The 17,772-nt window shown below is 40.6% G+C and overlaps 1 protein-coding gene across 8 annotated transcripts in view; it reads right to left on the bottom strand.

Moving 5' to 3' along the window:
- Positions 1-17,772, bottom strand: part of CEP170 (centrosomal protein 170) — a 2,077,048-nt gene that overhangs the window by 1,023,548 nt on the left and 1,035,728 nt on the right. For all 8 annotated transcript variants that reach the window (XM_044058284.1, XM_044058266.1, XM_044058311.1 and 5 more), the window contains one exon: positions 7,548-8,024. In XM_044058284.1, the coding sequence (XP_043914219.1) occupies positions 7,548-8,024 (477 nt within the window). The remainder of the gene's footprint in view (positions 1-7,547; positions 8,025-17,772) is intronic.

Consider the following 17,772-nt stretch of genomic DNA (forward strand, 5'->3'; position numbering starts at 1 on the left):
CATGGTGTACTTGTTTATTCTCCCTAGTGGCTAACCGTTTCAGATGTACTGACAGAACGAACCAAGCTGTAGTACATAACCAATAAACTTTGATCTGAAAAGGTGCAAATAACAAAATTCTTAGACTTTTTCATCTTAAAATACGAGGACAATCAGGCCCTCAAAATCTCAAAATGACAGATGTGGAAGTCTCTGTAAAGGAAACAACATAGTAATGAACAGCCTTTCATGTCTTCAAAAGACAAGCAACATCTCAGGTGATAAATGGTAGGTCACTTATGTTCTGCAGCTACAAAGCAGGAATGACAGACATGCAGATACAACAGGTAAGCCTTTAAAAGAGATTTTTTGCTTCATGGGGAAATGTGTTTCAGGAACAGTGGTACTAAGTTCCTGCACACAAGATGTGACAAGACCAGACTCAATAATGAAATTCAAATGAAAAAAATTAAGACAACCTGATACTATATATAGCCTGTAATATCAGCAGACATAACTGCTTTCAGTCCAACCAGTCAACTCTAACAAGCAATCCCAAATAAAACACACAAGAAGTATGTATCCAAAGTATCAGTGGTGCAACATGTGCAAGTATACATTCTGAAAAAGCTATACCCACTATAGGCCAGTTTTGATTATGGTCTACACTAACTATAGTATTTACATTTAGTGTACATGGAGGACAGACATCCCAAAAAAAGCAGTATAGGAGTAGCAGAGTAAGTGAAACATTAATGAAAAATTACAAGACTCCAAACTGCAATGTCTTCTATCACAGGGAACTTAATGTCTAACCCTGTTAAGTTTTCTTCACCATCCTTCTGTTACCTATCGATCCAAATAGGCAAGGCAGCGGGAGAACCAGGCTGGTGCAGAAAAAGGTGTTACAGTTTATAACATTAACATTTTCTCCTTAGCAGGTACTGCACATACAAAATATACTAAAAGTTTCAGAACTATTAGGTTCCAATATTTCTACTCAGATCGAAATAATTTTGAAAACACTTGTATTCCACTGTACTACTTTACTATAAACTGACAGCTCTTGCCTGACTCACAGATAACTGAAAAGTAACAGACACATAGAAGCTCTTGCAAACCTTTTGCCTTTGCAATGAAATTCAACAGCAGCTATGGATTCTGTCTTACAGTTTCAGGATCTAGTATTCAACTTTGCCTTTTAGTTACAATTAAGGCAGAGTTTGCATGCTTCCCATGTAACTTTATGGATTTTCTCCTGGCACCCAGTTTCACCCACCTTCTGTGTGGAGTCTGCATGTCCTCCCCGTAGTTGAGTGGCCCCCGAAAGACCTGCGTAAATGGGCGTGCCTTCGCAGATGGTCGGGCATCGGGCTGGCAACTCGGAACCATAAAAAAATCTACTGCCAATCATTAGTGGACCAGAGTTCTGCTGTGGCGACCCCTAACCGGGAAAAGCCGAAAAGACAAACAACAACCCAGTTTCACCCACCTTCCAAAAAATATAATGCTAGTTGACTGACTACTTCAGGCTGTTGTTGTTTGTCTTTTCGGCTTTTCCTGGTTAGGGGTTGCCACAGCGGAACTCCAGTCCGCTAATGATTGGCAGTCGATTTTTATGGTGCCGAGTTGCTAGTCCGATGCCCAACCTTCAGCAAAGGCATGCTCATTCATGTATGTCTTTCGGAGGCCACTCGACCGCGGGGACGACATGCAGACTCCACACAGAAGGCACTCCAGCTGAGAATCGAACAGGAGAACCTCAAACTGTCCACATATTAAATTTATCATTGAATTTGTGGTGAATTCCATGACTGAAAGTGGTCTACAATGGATAAGTTCATTAACTGGTTAACACACGATTAAATTAAAAATTCAATTTGCTCTTGGGAAAAAGAGTCTTTCAAGGTGGTTCTCTCTCCTTTTTAATAGTTTCTTACACTGTTAAGTCTTAAAAAAAAAAAAAAAAAATTCTCACACATTTTATACATGGTATTGCAATTCTACACTTCCATCACCTAAAATTACTCAATTGAAAAAAGATCAGCCTTTCTGAAACAGAATCAAAATAGTCAGAACAACCCAGTAATGCAGTGGCGCTCAAGTTTCCACCTTTCTCTAACAATTTTCATATAGTAATGAAGTTTGCTGACATTACTTGCGATGGGGACACTTGTTTGATAAAAGGAAGTCATACTTCCTCCAAGATTTCTAACACTAAATGCTTTTTAATAATTAAAGTTAAAAGAAGCAGAATATTACATATAAGCATTAGCCCTATGCACAAATGCATAAGGAGTCCAGCTGCAGCAATGCCACTAACAATCGCCAATTACACAGCAAGTCAGTGTTCTACTTCGTTTACTGATTGTTTAGAAAATGGGCAACCTGTACATAGGTTCATACTAGGCTATCTGCCCTAGGGCATTTATAAGCCTAGCCAGAGTTGTGTGGCTTTCACCACCCCTTAGGTTGAAGAATACTATACCCATTAGTTTGCCGTGCCTCTGTCCAGCAGTGATACAGAGATGATCCCCGGGGTAAACCTACGATCTCCCATCCACTGGTCAAGATTCCTCTTGAACAGAGCCAGCGAGGTGCTCTATCTCACATGGACCGGGATTCTGTTCCACAGCATAGGGAGTCTCTGGGTGATGAATCTGTCCCTCCAACACATCCTATTTATATCCGTGTTGAGGTTTAAGTCTCTTGCTCTTGTGGCTCTGGTGGATATGGATTTTTTGAGGTGGAGCATGTCCATTAATTCCGGGTTGGACATGGCCTTGTATGTCAGGCACAGGTCACCTCTGAGCAGACGGTATGCGACTGAATAGAGCTGGAGTTTCTTCAGTCGGGCAGCATATGGCATATTTTGAGCCCCTTTATCCTTTTGGTGAGGAACTTTTGGGGTCTTTCCAATTGCTGCAGGTGTCGGGTAAGATACATTCCGAATGGGACATTGTACTCAATCATTGGTCTGATAAGTGAAGAGTACAGGGGAACAATGACCTCCCTTGATCTGGATGTGAATCCCTTCATAATCAGGTGGGCAATGTAGAAGGTCCTCCTAACCACTTTGGCAATGTGAGTGTCAAAAGAAAGGTTACTGTCAACTTGGGTCCCCAGGTCCCTGATAACCTCTTCCGTGCTTAATGGATTGCCACCTATGTGGTAACTTGGGGTTACCTTGTTTTTACCAAAGGGTATGACTATACATTTTTTGGTGTTTAGCTTAAGGCCATAGCTCTGGCACCAGTTATCCATTTCTATGAGACCTCTCTGACGGATATCTGTGTCGGATGGATTTTCAACTATGGCGCCCAGTTTGCAGTCATCTGCAAACTTTGTCAGCCACAATCCTCCTAGGTTTGCCTGCACTTCTGAAAAGTAGATGCAGAACAAGAGGGGGCCCGGGAATGAGCCCTGTGGGACACCGCTTATGACCGGCTTGGAGTCTGACATGGCACCAGCAACTCTAACCCTGTGGGTTCTGTCCTTGAGCCAGTTTGCAACCCATCTTGTGACATATGGGTTTACATTTAAGCTGGTGAGCTTTTCTATGATACCCGAGTGGGGTATTGTGTCGAAAGCTTTTGCAAGGTCAAGGTAGGCTGTGTGAACTGCGTTACCCTCATCAATGGCCTTGGTGACTGTAAAAAGTCGACCAAGTTCAAGAGGCATGATCTGCCCTTGACAAAGCCGAATTGGGTAGGATCCAATGTCTGTAGGTCCCCTATGTCTTTATTTATGAGTTCCATTATGATCCTCTCCATAGCTTTGCAGACCAGGCTTGTTAAGATTATGGGGCGGTAATTACCAGGGTCCGTAGAAGCACCGCCTTTGTGGAGTGGGACCACAGTTGCCGTACGCCACTCTTTGGGTATGTATCCTGTGGTAAGGCTAAGATTAAACAGCAGCCTTATGTGTGGGTTTAGTTCCTCATTGAGTTCGTGTAGCACACAGCCGGGGACACCATCCGGTCCCATTGATGCTTTGTTTTTAGCTTTAGAGAGAGCAGCCCTCACCTAGGCATTTGAGATGATTGGGAGGCTACACTCTGCTGGGATAGATATTTCTCCTTTTGGGGGGGAGGGGAGAAATTTTCACTGAACCTGTCTGCCAGTATGTTTGCAATGTCTGTGGGTTCAGTGATTTTTGTATCATTTTGGACTAATTCTGAGCATATCTGGGAGATTCCACCCAGATTTCTAACATAGCTAAAGAAGGCCTTATGATTGTCTTTTGAGTCCTTGGCGATTTTTCTCTCAAAGTTGGCCTTGGATGATTTTATGAGTGATCGTAGTTTTTTACTAGTATTGATCAGAGATGTCTTCCCTTTTAGGGATTTTGCTCTATCTTGTAGTAGCTTTCTCCTCTTGTTGTAAAGTTTGTTTATGGCTGGGGTCCACCAGATCGGGCGCTTGCCTTTGGTGGAAAGGGTCTTGATTTTATTTGGGATTGCTTGATCCATGCAATCCTGGAGGTGCTCGAGAAAGCATTTGTAAGGGATTCAGCAGCGTGGGTTGTGGTTTCCAATGGCTCAGGGGCCTTGAAGGATACCACACCAGTCTTAAGAAGTGTGAAGTTGGCTTTTGAGAAGTTCTTCACTGTGGTCTTTTTGTTCGGGTGGGGCGGATGTGGATCTCCAGTGAGATTAGTTTATGGTCTGATCTCACCAATGAGGGATATACTTCCGGTGTGGAGCATTTTGTCCCCATGTTTGTGATGATCAGGTCTAGTATATTTTCACCTCTTGTGGGAATGGTGACAAGTTGTTCCATAGCATTTGAGTTTATGAACTCCAGGAACCTTTGGGCTAGGGTATTGGGGCTTGAGTAATGTTCCCAGTCTATGTTTGGGTAGTTGAAGTCACCCAATATGATGGTGTTTGGAGAGACATTTATACTCTCCAGTGTCTTCAGGAAGGCTGTGTGGGGTTCCTGAGTTTGAGAGGGTGGCCTGTAACATGCTACAAACTGTACAGCAGTTTTGCCTATGGTTAATTGCACCTAAACGGTCTCTGATGCTTCGTGAGTTGCCACCAGCCTGGAGGTGTGGGTATCGCCCTATCAATACACTTATCCGAGAATGAACGTTCTCCATCAGGGTATTAATGTACAAGTAATGCCCAGTGAAAAACGAGTCAGTCGCTTCATGGCAGCATATCAAGCTACTGTGGAGCTTGTACTGGAAAAAAAATAATGTCCGCCATTATTGTACACTCGTTAAGCATTGGTTCTGCTGTTTAGCGAGTGTAAAATGTGTGTGTGTGTGTGTGTGTGTGTGTGTGTGTGTGTGTGTGTGTGTGTGTGTGTGTGTATGTTTGTGGGTGGGTGAGATTGAGAGAGTCGGAGAGAAAGTGAGGGCGATCATATGTCACTGAATGCGTGTATGAATGCAGAGGAGACTGTGTGTATATGTGAGAGATCGAGACAGAGTAACAGCGATCTTGTGTGTGAATGTGTGTACAAAAGCAGAGGAGACTGTGTGTGTACGAGATCAAAAGCAAGAGTGAGAGTGACAGTGATGCCGTGTGACTGAATGCTTGTATGAAAGCAGCGGAGACTGTATGTATGTGCGCGCGCGTGTGTGTGTGTGTGTGTGTGTGTGTGTGTGTGTGTGTGTGTGTGTGTGTGTGTGTGTGTGTGTGTGTGTATGAGAGAGAGAGAGAGAATGGGCTCTATGTAAAATTGTTGTGTTTTATTTGCTTATTTATTTTTTAAGCACTATATTATTTTTGTATTTTTTATCTAAAATGCTTCCGCCAACATCATTAGCATATACTACAGCAAGTTTAAAACATTAGGCAGAGGAACTATTTAGTACTTAAAAATAAATAAGCAAATAAAACAAAACTTTTACAGCGAGCTCATTCTCTAAGCGCAATAATGCCCTCCAGGGTGTGTAGAGGCCCTCCACCTGCGGCGTCGGGCCTCATAACACCCCTGGGCAGGCATTAGTTACACATCAACACACACCCTGTCAGGCATTATTGCTTGCATATACCTATCAAGTACACTCTGAAAAACACTTTATGAAGTAGAGTGCCAGGTTACAAATTCCACAACTGAGGTGCTTTCATAATTGTTTTCTCCTAAAAATCCTGGAAATACTAGCCCAGAGATTACTTTATTGCGGAAGTGTTCATTTCTGTCTATCCTGAGGTGTAGAGATGAGCAAAGTTTTTTTTTTCAGAACTCTTAAAAGGTGTACAAAAAGACAGGTGAAACTTCTGATGTGACAAAATTAAGGCAATACAGCACAATTCATTAGCGTACAGCGTATGGTGTTTACCACAAAACCAGAATTAGTATACAATGAAATGTACACAAGCAGCAAAGCAGACACATCTCATAAAGACAATCAGAACTCTGTTCTGCAATGTCACTGGTATTACCCAGTACAAAGAAAGAAACTTAACCACTGGTGGACATTTTTATCATACAGGAATGCTCCCTAGTATGTTTGCTAAATAAATCTTTCACTGTTTCTGATACATATTTCCCTGGTCCTGCATTTAGCACATTCTAATACAAACAAGAGCTAAACACGAAAAGTGAACTTCTGGGCTGCATCCATTTTTTTTTATTTTTGCTAAAGAAAATTTAGTAGCATATATGAAAAGCCTTATATCATGTAACTGAAACAGTGAGTGCAGCAGAGCAGGATTTTAAAAGACAGGTTGCAGTAATTCATGTTCTTTTGAAGGGACACCCAAAGAATCACAGCAGTATACTCCTAATGGGTTTCAAAAGTCTACAAAGTTAACAGTGACACAAGTATACATGAATAAAAAAGACTAGAAAGAGCTGACCAAATAAGATATTTCAGGCATGTTACACATACTGCACAGATAAGCTGCTAAAGAGCTACGTTATAGCCATGGGTCTGATTCCTTCAGTATCCAGTTACATGATATGCCCTGGATAAGTCAGTTAACAAGAAAGTGCTTCCAGTAGATTTTATAGAGTTAAAATGAACAAAGTTTATTAAATAAAAATTGTATATAGAGAGCTTTAGCCAGGCTTGCATCCTTCCTCTTAGTCACTACTGCCAAAACTCCGCAATCATCTTAAGAGTACTAATAATCAAAGTGTTCATGTCAGGACAACAAATGTTAACATATTTGAAACTGCATGTTTTAATGTCAAAATCATTTAAAAAACTGCATCCCTCCCTCCCCCTACAAATGTGAAAAGCACACATGCATGTCTTTTGACAGTGGAAAAATGCTTTACAAGTGAAAACAGTTTCTTTATCAGAAGACATTTAAAACTGATTTATTTTCACATGTAACATTACTGGATACTAATCTCTTTTGCCTGCAGTGTACTACTGTGAATAAGCTTTAAGGCAATGTTTACTCGCTCAAAGTAATGTTTAAATGCTAGCAGTAATACTGAAAATCATAACATTAAACTAGAACAAGGAATGTACTATATTACATTGTACTACCCTATGATACAATACTGTAAAAGCATACTCCATAATCTCTACCACAGCTCGTATTTATTAACTCTGCCAGTAATGTATAAAATGCATGGCTGCGAAATAAGAAAAATATATACCTTTCAACCTCTTCAAGTAAACTGGGACATCACTCTTAATGCTTTTTGAGTCTTCCTCCCTTGATTCTCTTCTCATTCTTGGCGGATCGTTTTGTGCTAGCCAATCAGCTACTTTGCTTTCTGCAGCAATCATTGCAGCCTGCAGTCCAGAGAGTTCTTTTGTGCTACAAGAGGATGGCCTCTTTGATTTGTGCCGATGCTCAGAAGTAAACTTAGTCACATGGTCTTTAATGGTTACTTTCCCTGGGGCGTGATCATCAAATTCAATGGTAAACGAAGCATGGCCTGCACTTGCTGCATGAGAACTTGTCATGTCCTTTGTTGGTGCTTCATGAATATCACCCTCTTCCATCTCAGAGGGCTGCTGAAATTCTTTAGTAGGGATCTCAAAGTAACTGGGCTCCCTACAAAATGAAAAAGCAGTTTCTTTTTCTGGTTTCTGTTCCTCCTCAGATTTCTTAGTTTCCTTAGTGCTTCCTAAATGGGGGGGTGGTAATATTATTAACAGGAAAGTTAACACTGCTGAGCTGAAAGCAATGACACAATTTAAACAATTCTAAAGACGTAACAGATCAACTACCTATGTAATTACCACTCAAATATAACATTAAAAGCCAACCAGTAACTGGATTCACAGTATTTATTTAACTTCATTCTGCACAATGAGAACAGCACTTCCCTAAACTAGTTACAGAAACTGCAGGAGCAGGATACCTCGTGGTGGTATGAGAACTGTGTATGTGGGAGTTTCAGATGTATGGCAGCTTACTTCCTTTCTGAAATGGAAAGCATAATCTTGTAAAAAGAACAGTAGGACTAAAATGTTTTGTCAAAATAAATCAAAGAGCAAATAAGTGAGGTAAACAGATCCCATGTTGCACACATTCAGTCTGCAGTCAACCAGCTGTTTTAGCACAAGTATAACAGGAAAACAATTTCTTGTGTGGTTAATGATAATGGAAAGTTTCTGAAGGCAGAATGTTTCCGGTAAATGTACTAAAAATAAAGAATTAAAAAGGTAGCTGGATGCTCAAAGATCTATTTTATTTAATCTGGACAAATACCAGCTTGTACAATAAAGGCTACAGCGCAAATGAACAAACAAACAAAATGCTTGCTGTTTCAGTGTGTTTACGGCCAAACATGGTATAATTACTGTCAATGTTTTTTTTTTCTAACAGCCAACTACATTGTCAGGGTCTGCAATGGCAAACAAAGGTGTGAAGCAGAATACAAATAAATCAGGCTTGCCATCATCTTTTCACACTGGGAATAAAATCAGTACTAATTGCTGAGGAATTCAGAAAATTAAAACAGTAACTATTTTCTGGAACCTTAATGTAGTTTAGTGAATATTTTAAAAATGTGGTGCTGTGCAGCAAGACAAAAAAATTGACACAATCAATTTAATATACTACTGCAAAGAATTCAACACATTAATAGCTACTGCAAAAAAGAAATCCTGAGTAATATCAAAATTCCAAGCTGACCACCAACAAATAGTATAATGAAAGGATCAGAGAAAGACAATGTGCATAGCAGTAGGATAGTTGTCCACTACCAAAGGGTACAATGAAAGGATCAGAGAAAGACTGAATGTACACGGTGATGGGATTCCAAGCGATGGTTGTGAAAGCCAAACTGTGTTCTGACCTTAAGATAAATAACACTTCACTCTACTAGTACAATTACTACTGGAACTGCAGAGTGACAGCAGGACATGTCATTTACTACCAGTACAAAAATCATTAATAGTAAAAAAATTAAAAAAAAAAAAAAAATAACAGTGATAATTTAATGTAAAACTAATAGTATTTATTATTTAATCAGAACTGCATTTTCTCTAAAATATATTTCCCATAACACTTAAAGGACTAGGCAGAGGCTGGGGACTTGCTTTTCCCTTTAAAATTATATCAGGGAAGATAAAGTTAGCATATACAGCAATAAGAGATGCGCGTAAATTAGGGAAGTATATGGTGCATAAGAATATGCTATATTCACAATGCACCAATGAGCATGGTCCAGTGTTCTTAATCTCCTGATAACTATGTTAGGACAGTAACTCAATTAATTTATCAACAATAAATTAAAGGTCCATAAACGTTAAGACTGGTTTAACACATCTCTTTGAATAAGAAGGGTAGTGATAAATTATGTTATTATAGTTTCTTATGGGAGTCACCGTGAACTACATAAATATGTTTAACTGATAGACACAGTAAATATAAAGTAGCTATAGAATTGACTGAGCCTTATCATATTCGTGCATAGGTCATTAGCAATTGTTTATAGCTCTATGTTATGTTGTGTTTGATAACAGATTTATTCATTTGAATAAATGGGGTCCATACCCATTGAGATATTAGATTTGTGATCACTCCTAATTTAGTTCCTAAACTAACTCAGGTGTCTAGCTGATTATAGTAAATTATTATAATTCTTAAAACATTACCATACAAGGAATCAGATTCATAGTTCATTTTACGTATGGATATAGAGTTATTTATAGTAGTAACGTCTATTAGATATAGGGTTCCACATCTAATGATATACTTTTGTCATATTTTCAAGCTACACTTCATATACACATTTTAAATATTAGATCATTTTTCCATATATTATGATGTTAGGAACTGGATATTTATATATACTCCTTATACACTATGCTTTAAATGAAATCAAAATGAAGTAGTATTATCAAACAATTGCTTAGGGTTATACATTGGGACGAACTTTTAGTTTTTAAGCTAAACTGCATTTTATATTGTTAGATGGATAGATTATATACATTCTTATGCGTTTGTTCATCCTGTATATTGTTCTCAATAGAATTTTAGATTAAGTTTTTATATACATATATATATTTTTTATAAATAAGTTTCGTATATTCTCTTTCACATAATAGTTAGGGAATATCCAAGAGTTAAACATTTACATAGTGTGCACGTGTTTAAGTATTTATATGAAAAGGATTTTTGTTTTTACGGCAAAGCCTTATGAAATGTTTTTTGGTTGTTATGCAGTTAAAGTGCATGGACCAATGTGATTCTAATTAATAGTAGGAAGTGATGTCATCATTAAAAAATGTATATAAATGCATTTAATTTATTCAAATGTATAATCATTAATGGCCTGATGAAGCTTATGGGTGAAAGCGCTTGCCGTTTTTCTTATTTCTGAATAAATATAAGTTTTAAATAGCCGTTTGGTCGATCCGTTTATTCATGTTAATAGCTGGTGAAGTGAAAACTGCTGGAAAGCTGTTGTATACGTGTGTATACGAGTGGATTTACTGACCGGAACGAGGAACTAGGAATTGTTTAACTTGTTGGAAGTATCACTGCTTTCCTTTATTTGGTGCTACTTTAACGTTGACATTGCATATAAGTGCATATAAGTGAAAACTGCTGGCAAGCCGTTGTATACATGTGTATACGAGTGGATTTATTGACCAGAACAAGGAACTGGGAACTGTTCAACCTGTTGGAAGTATTACTTTTTTCTTTTATTTGGTGATACTTTAACGCTGATATTGTATATAGTATTGAATATTCTGCCGCTTCGCTTACCCATCTTTACATTTGTAATTTATGAACAAGCCTACAAGACTGGAAGGCCCATTTCAAGGTAGTGGAGATCAAGCACCTAAGGACTGCTGACTTTCTGGGCCTGGAAAGTTGACAAGTGCCTGGGACCCTTGGTGGAGCTCTCTAAAGTCCCATGTTACAACTCCAAAAATTGCGGAAAAAAAAAAGAAGAAAATGTATCATGTACCTCCTACTTCTTTCCAACCAGAACAAAAATAGAAACAGACAAAAGATGTACTGTTTTAGGGCTCTCTCTCTGAGGAAAACCATGCTACTGAAGTATGGACGGAACTCAAATAGAAGCAGAAACAGAGTGAGCAGTCCTTAAATTTCAAGCAAAAACAAAACATTTTATATAAAGATGTAGAGAATTACAGAGTCCTTTTATTTTCCAAATAGCAGCATTTATTAAACCATTCCTTCTGAGAGACGAGCACTGCAGTTGTCTTGCATTTTAGAATTTCCTCTCTTATTTATGGTGATCTGTATTACGTGTTATCTGACAGCCTAGGGGACAAGGGTTTAACCAATGAGGGGCAAAGAAATTACCTGGAGATGATAGGAGCAGGGTGCTGGAGAACCAGCTTATGGAGTGTGAGTACTAGCTAAACCAACTGTGGGGAACATGCAAATGAGGAAGAGAAAAAAAAATGGAGCATGATTGGGCGATAAGAGCAGCCAGTGGCTAACATGGTGTATAGGGGGACTGTCTGGCTTTTTAGATTGAAGTTCCCTTTTAATGAGTTTAAATTAATTCTGAAATAATTTTAAAATGGAGGCTGTTTGAAAGGAGACAAAAAAAATAAAGTGTTTTACAATGTTGTGTGCGAGCACTAAAGCCACCACATAATGCAGCTGTGTTTACAAGAATAAAACAATGTAAAAATAAAAGTGAAATATAAAAATAAATGCCAATAAAATACCATTGGATCACCACAAAAGCCAACCCAGACATGACAATTTAATTTTCCACATTTTGGATCATCTTTCCAACCAGAGAAAATTCAGGTTATCCTTCCCAAGAAGCCTCGGACAGTTCAGGAAATTGGCTTTAGCTGCACTCTTGTACCCGATGACCAAATTAGAGGGTGGTAAACAATTCAACCATGGCAGCAGGTTTGACTGAAATCCTGGGCTATGGATTAACTTCAGAATGAAAAACAAAATGTGAAAATTTGGTACTGGTCCAGCACCTCAACTACAACACACAGGGATCACGTAAATTTAAAAATGCAAGCTGGCTACGTTTCCTGTCTTTGCGTAGTGCCTGCACCCATACAGGTACTTAAATATTGGCAATAAGAATCAGGAAAGAAAAATTAATGTCATCATCCAGAAGAGTAGTACGGTAAACAAATGATTATGACAGTAATCGTTTTTTCTTTCAAGTAATCATAACCTGCAGGCCACAGCACAGTTTAAGTGGTATTTCTTTCACATTACTCAGAATTAAGAGGTTTGTTTTGATGATATGGAGGTCTGTCAGGGTGGGGTCTGTATGCCAAGCATAGATCTCCCCTCAACAGCCTGTAGGAGACAGAATACAGGGATAGGGCCTTGAGGCAGTCTGCTTAGGACATATTACTTACGCCCTGTATTCTTTTAGTGAGGAACCTCTGTGGACGTTCCAACAGTAGGATATTCTTGGTTAGGTACATACCATAACAGAAGAGGCATATTGTACTCGATGACAGGTCTGATGAATGCTGAATACAGTGGAACAATGACTTCCGTGGACTTAGAGGCTATTCCATTGTTTATAAGTTGCACAACACAGAATGGTTTCCTCACTATAGTAGACGTGATAGTTAAAGGCTAGATTACTGCCTATTTGTGTCCCCAAGTTCCTGACTACTGGGTCAATTATTAGGGGTGTGTTGTCAATATGATAGTTACCACAGGTGGATAGCTTCAAAAGGATACTATTATGTATTTCTTGGCATTTAGTTTTATTCCATGACTCTGATACCAGTTATTTGTCTGTGTCAACACTTCCTGGAGAACATTTGTGCTGGTGGGGAATTCAATGACTGCTCCTAATTTGCAATCATCTGCAAATTTAGTCAGCCAAAAGCCAATGATATTGGTCTTGACTTCAGAGAATTAAATGTCAAAAAGGAGTGGTCCCAGGACTGATCACTGACTGACTCAACCTGAGACTGGCCTCTTTGTGAAGGTGGGCTCCCCAATTCTAATTTCCTGGGTCCTGTCTGTGAGCCAGCTGGCTATCCACTAGATGACACAAGGGTTTAAGCTTACCCTCTTGAGTTTGTCAACAATGACAAAGTTTGAAAGTATCTTGTAGTCAGATCTGAGCCCTTAATCAGCTGTATTCAGTGTCTAAACTCACTACACTTACACCTTGTGCCACAGAAATACGCGAGTGAGAAAACATTACAGTGTCAAACCATACAGCCAACCAAGTTAGGTTATGCAATGGCTATCCAGTGAAATCACCTACCATTAACTGTTAGTCTATCAAGACAATTACAACATTTCACGTTCTTAACTGATTGTTGGGCAAACACTAGAGCAAAAGTACAGTTGTGTACACTTACCATAAATGTAGATGTTCGAGTGTATTCACTGTTGCAGTCATCACACTTGGTTATCTGCCTGCAGGTAGCCTTCAGTCGGCCCAAATAACAGAGTCTTTGGATTTCTGCGTCAGATGCTGTCGTCTCTTCCATGACGTCAGATCGTCAGGGATATGAAACATGCAGCCGATGCCATTACATCAGTTTTTCTTGCCATAGATGTCAGGAGCCCCCAAAATAAGAAGCTATTTCATGGTGTGGAACACCTCCAGTAAAAAGTAAATACCCCTACAATAAAAGATGGCCATAAAGAGGATAGGTAAAAAAGGATAGAGAAAACCAGGGGGCTGGAGGGAGGGAAACCAGGACTGCAACAGTGAATACACTCGAACTTCTAGGAGTGTAGTAGTGAGGGTAGGAACTTTGAAAGTTGGCAGTATGACTGGTATAGGGAGAGAGCTAGCTGATATGATGGGAGAGAAGGAAGGTTGATATATTGTGTGTGCAAGAGACCAGATGGAAGGGAAGTAAGGCCAGGTATATAGGAGGCGGGTTCAAATTGTTCCATAATGGTGTGGATGGCAGGAGAAATGGGGTAGGGGTTATCCTAAAGGAACAGTATGCCAAGAGTGTTTTGGAGGTGAAGAGTGTGTCTGATAGAGTGATGTTTATGAAGCTTGAAATTGATTGTGTAATGATGAATGTTATTAGTGCATATGCTCCACAAGTTGGGTGTGCGATGGATGAGAAAGAAAAATTTTGGGGTGAGTTGGATGAAGTGGTGGTGAGTGTACCCAAGGCTGAGGGACTAGCGACTGGAGCGGACCTCAATGGGCATGTTGGTGAAGTGAACAGAGCGGATGAGGAAGTGATGGGTACGTATGGTGTTAAGGAGAGGAATGCAGAAGGTCAGATGATTGTGGATTTTGCGAAAAGGATGGACATGGCTGTGGTGAATACATATTTTAAGAAGAGGGAGGAGCATAGGGTGACGTACAAGAGTGGAGGAAGATGCACACAGGTGGATTATATCCTATGTATGTGGGCAAGTCTAAAGGAGATTGGAGACTGTAAAGTGGTGACAGGGGAAAGTGTAGTTAAGCAGCATAGAATGGTGGTCTGTAGGATGACGCTGGTGATCAAGAAGAGGAGGATTGTGAAAGCAGTGCCAAGGATTAAATGGTGGAAGTTAAAAAGGGTGATTGTGAGGTGGAGTTCAGGGAAGAGTTAAGACAGGCACTGGGAGGCAGGGAAGAGTTAAGACAGGCACTGGGAGGCAGTGAAGAGTTACCGAATAGCTGGGTAACTACAGCAGAGCTAGTAAGGAAGACTGTTAGAAAGGTGCTTGGTGTGACATCTGGACAGAGGAAGGAGGACAAGGAGACCTGGTGGTAGAAAGAGGAAGTACAGGAGAGTATACAGAGGAAGAGGCTGGAGAAGAAGAAGTGGGATTGTCAAAGAGATGAAGAAAGTAGACATGAGTATAAGGAGATGAGACGCATGGCAAAGAGAGAGGTGGCAAAGGCTAAGGATAAGGCATATGGAGAGTTGTATGAGAGACTGGACACTAATGAGGGAGAAAAAGACCTGTACCGATTGGCTAGACAGAGCTGGGAAAGATGTGCAGCAGGTAAGGGTGATAAAGGATAGTGACAGAAACGTACTCACAAGTGAGGAGAGTGTGTTGAGTAGATGGAACTAGTATTTTGAAGGGCTGATGAATGAAGAGAATGTGAGAGAAAGAAGGTTGGAGGATGTGGGGATAGTGAATCAGGAAGTGAAACAAATTGGTAAGGAGGAAGTAAGGACAGCTATGAAGAGGATGAAGAATGGAAAGGCTGTTGGCCCAGATGACATACCAGTGGAAGCATGGAGGAGTTTAGGTGAAATGGCAGTGGAATTTTTAACCAGATTGTTTAATGAAATTTTGGAAAGTCAGAGGATGCCTGAGGAGTGGAGAAAAAGTGTTTTGGTACCTATCTTTAAGAATAAGGGTGATTTGCAGAGCTGCAGTAACTACAGAGTGATAAAATTGATCAGTCACAGCTTGAAATTATAGGAAAGAGTAGTGGAAGCTAGGTTAAGAAGGGAGGTGATGATTAGTGATCAGCAATATGGTTTCATGCCAGGAAAGAGCACTACAGATGCAATATTTGCTCAGAGTGTCGTTGGAGAAATACAGAAAAGGTCAGAAGGAGTTGCATTGTGTCTTTGTGGACTTAGAGAAAGCATATGACAGGGTGCCTAGAGAGGAGTTGTGGTATTGTATGAGGAAGTCTGGAGTGGCAAAGAAGTATGTAAAAGTGGTACAGGATATGTGCAAGGGTAGTGTGACACTGGTGAGGACTGCAGTGGGAGTGACAGATACATTTAAGATGGAGGTGGGATTACATCAAGGATCAGCTCTGAGCCCTTTCTTATTTGCAGTGGTGACGGACAGGTTGACAGATGAGATCAGACAGGAGGCCCCGTGGACTATGATGTTTGCAGATGACATTGTGATATGTAGTGAGAGTAGGGACCAGGTTGAGGAGACCGTGGAGAGGTGGAGATATGCTTTAGAGAGGAAAGGAATGAAGGTCAGCAGGGCTGAAACAGAATATATGTGTGTAAATGTGAGGGAGGGTAGAGGAATGGTGAGGATGCAGGGAGTAGAGTTGGTAAAGGTGGATGAGTTTAAGTACTTGGGATCAACAGTTCAGAGTAATGGTGAGTGTGGAAGAGAGGTGAAGAAGAGAGTACAGGCAGGGTGGAATGGGTGGAGAAGAGTGTCAGGAGTGATTTGTGACAGACGGGTACCAGTAAGAGTGAAAGGGAAGGTCTACAAGAGGGTAGTGAGACCAGCTATGTTATATGGGTTGGAGACAGTGGCACTGACGAAAAGGCAGGAGTCAGAGCTGGATGTGGCAGAGTTAAAGATGTTAAGATTTGCACTGGGTGTGACTAGGATGGACAGGATTAAGAATCAGTATATTAGAGGGTCAGCTCAGGTTGGACAGTTTGGAGACAAAGCAAGAGAGGCGAGATTGTGTTGGTTTGGACATGTGCTGAGGAGGGATGCTGGGTACATTGGGAAAAGGATGCTAAGGATGGAGCTGCTAGGTAAGAGGAAAAGAGGAAGGCCTAAGATAAGGTTTATGGATGTGGTGAGAGAAAGGACATGCAGGCGGTTGGTGTGAAACAGCATGATGCAGAGGACAGGAAGAAATGGAAACAGAAGATCCGCTGTGGCGACGCCCAATGGGAACAGCCAAAAGAAGAAGATGATGATCCACATTTATGGTAAGTGTACACAACTGTACTATGTTCTTGTGTTTTACTGTTGCAGTAATCACACTTGGGTTGATTCCCAAAGCTGAGGAAGGGTGGAGGCAGTCAAGAAGGGTTGGGGCTGGCTAGCAGGCCTTGTAAGATTGATGTAGCAAATCCAGCTCTGGATTTAGAAAAAAATAGGTAAGTGGTAATGCTTGGTGAAGGTGTGTACAGAACTCCAGGCTGCAGCTTCCAGGATGTCCCTGGTGGGGATCCCCCTGAGAAATGCTGTAGAGGTTGAAATAACTCTAGTGGAATGAGTTCTGATCCCCAGAGGGGTAGGTTTTCCATGGTGCTTGTAGCAGAAATGGATGCAGTGTGCTATCCATTTGGAAATGGTTTGCTTTGAAATGGCCTTGCCCTCTGCCCCTGTAGCAAAACTGACTAGTAGCTGATCAGATTTCCTGAAAGGCTTACTCCTGTCAAGGTAGAACCTGAGCTGTCTGTGCACGTCCAAGGAGTGCAGGATCCTTTCCCCTCTATTCTGAGGACTTAGAGAAAAAGGTTGGCAAATGGATGGATTGGTTTAAAGCCACACTGGATACCACCTTGGACATAAAGGAAAGGTTAGTCCTGAGGTAAACCCTATCAGCATGAAAAATAATGAAGGGCTCCACCGCCATTAGTGCCTGTAACTCAGACACTCTTCTTGCTGAAGTTATAGCTTGAAGTAAGGCTGTTTTCCAAGAGAGGAATTTTAACTCTGCTGAAGCAGCAGGTTCAAAAGGGGGAAGTGTGAGTTTTTCCAGTGCAAAGTTAAGATCCCAAGCCAGGGTGGGAGCTTTC

The sequence above is a fragment of the Protopterus annectens genome, chromosome 1.part2 (assembly GCF_019279795.1).
Source record: "Protopterus annectens isolate FY-2018-M chromosome 1.part2, PAN1.0, whole genome shotgun sequence".
NCBI lineage: Eukaryota > Metazoa > Chordata > Ceratodontiformes > Protopteridae > Protopterus > Protopterus annectens.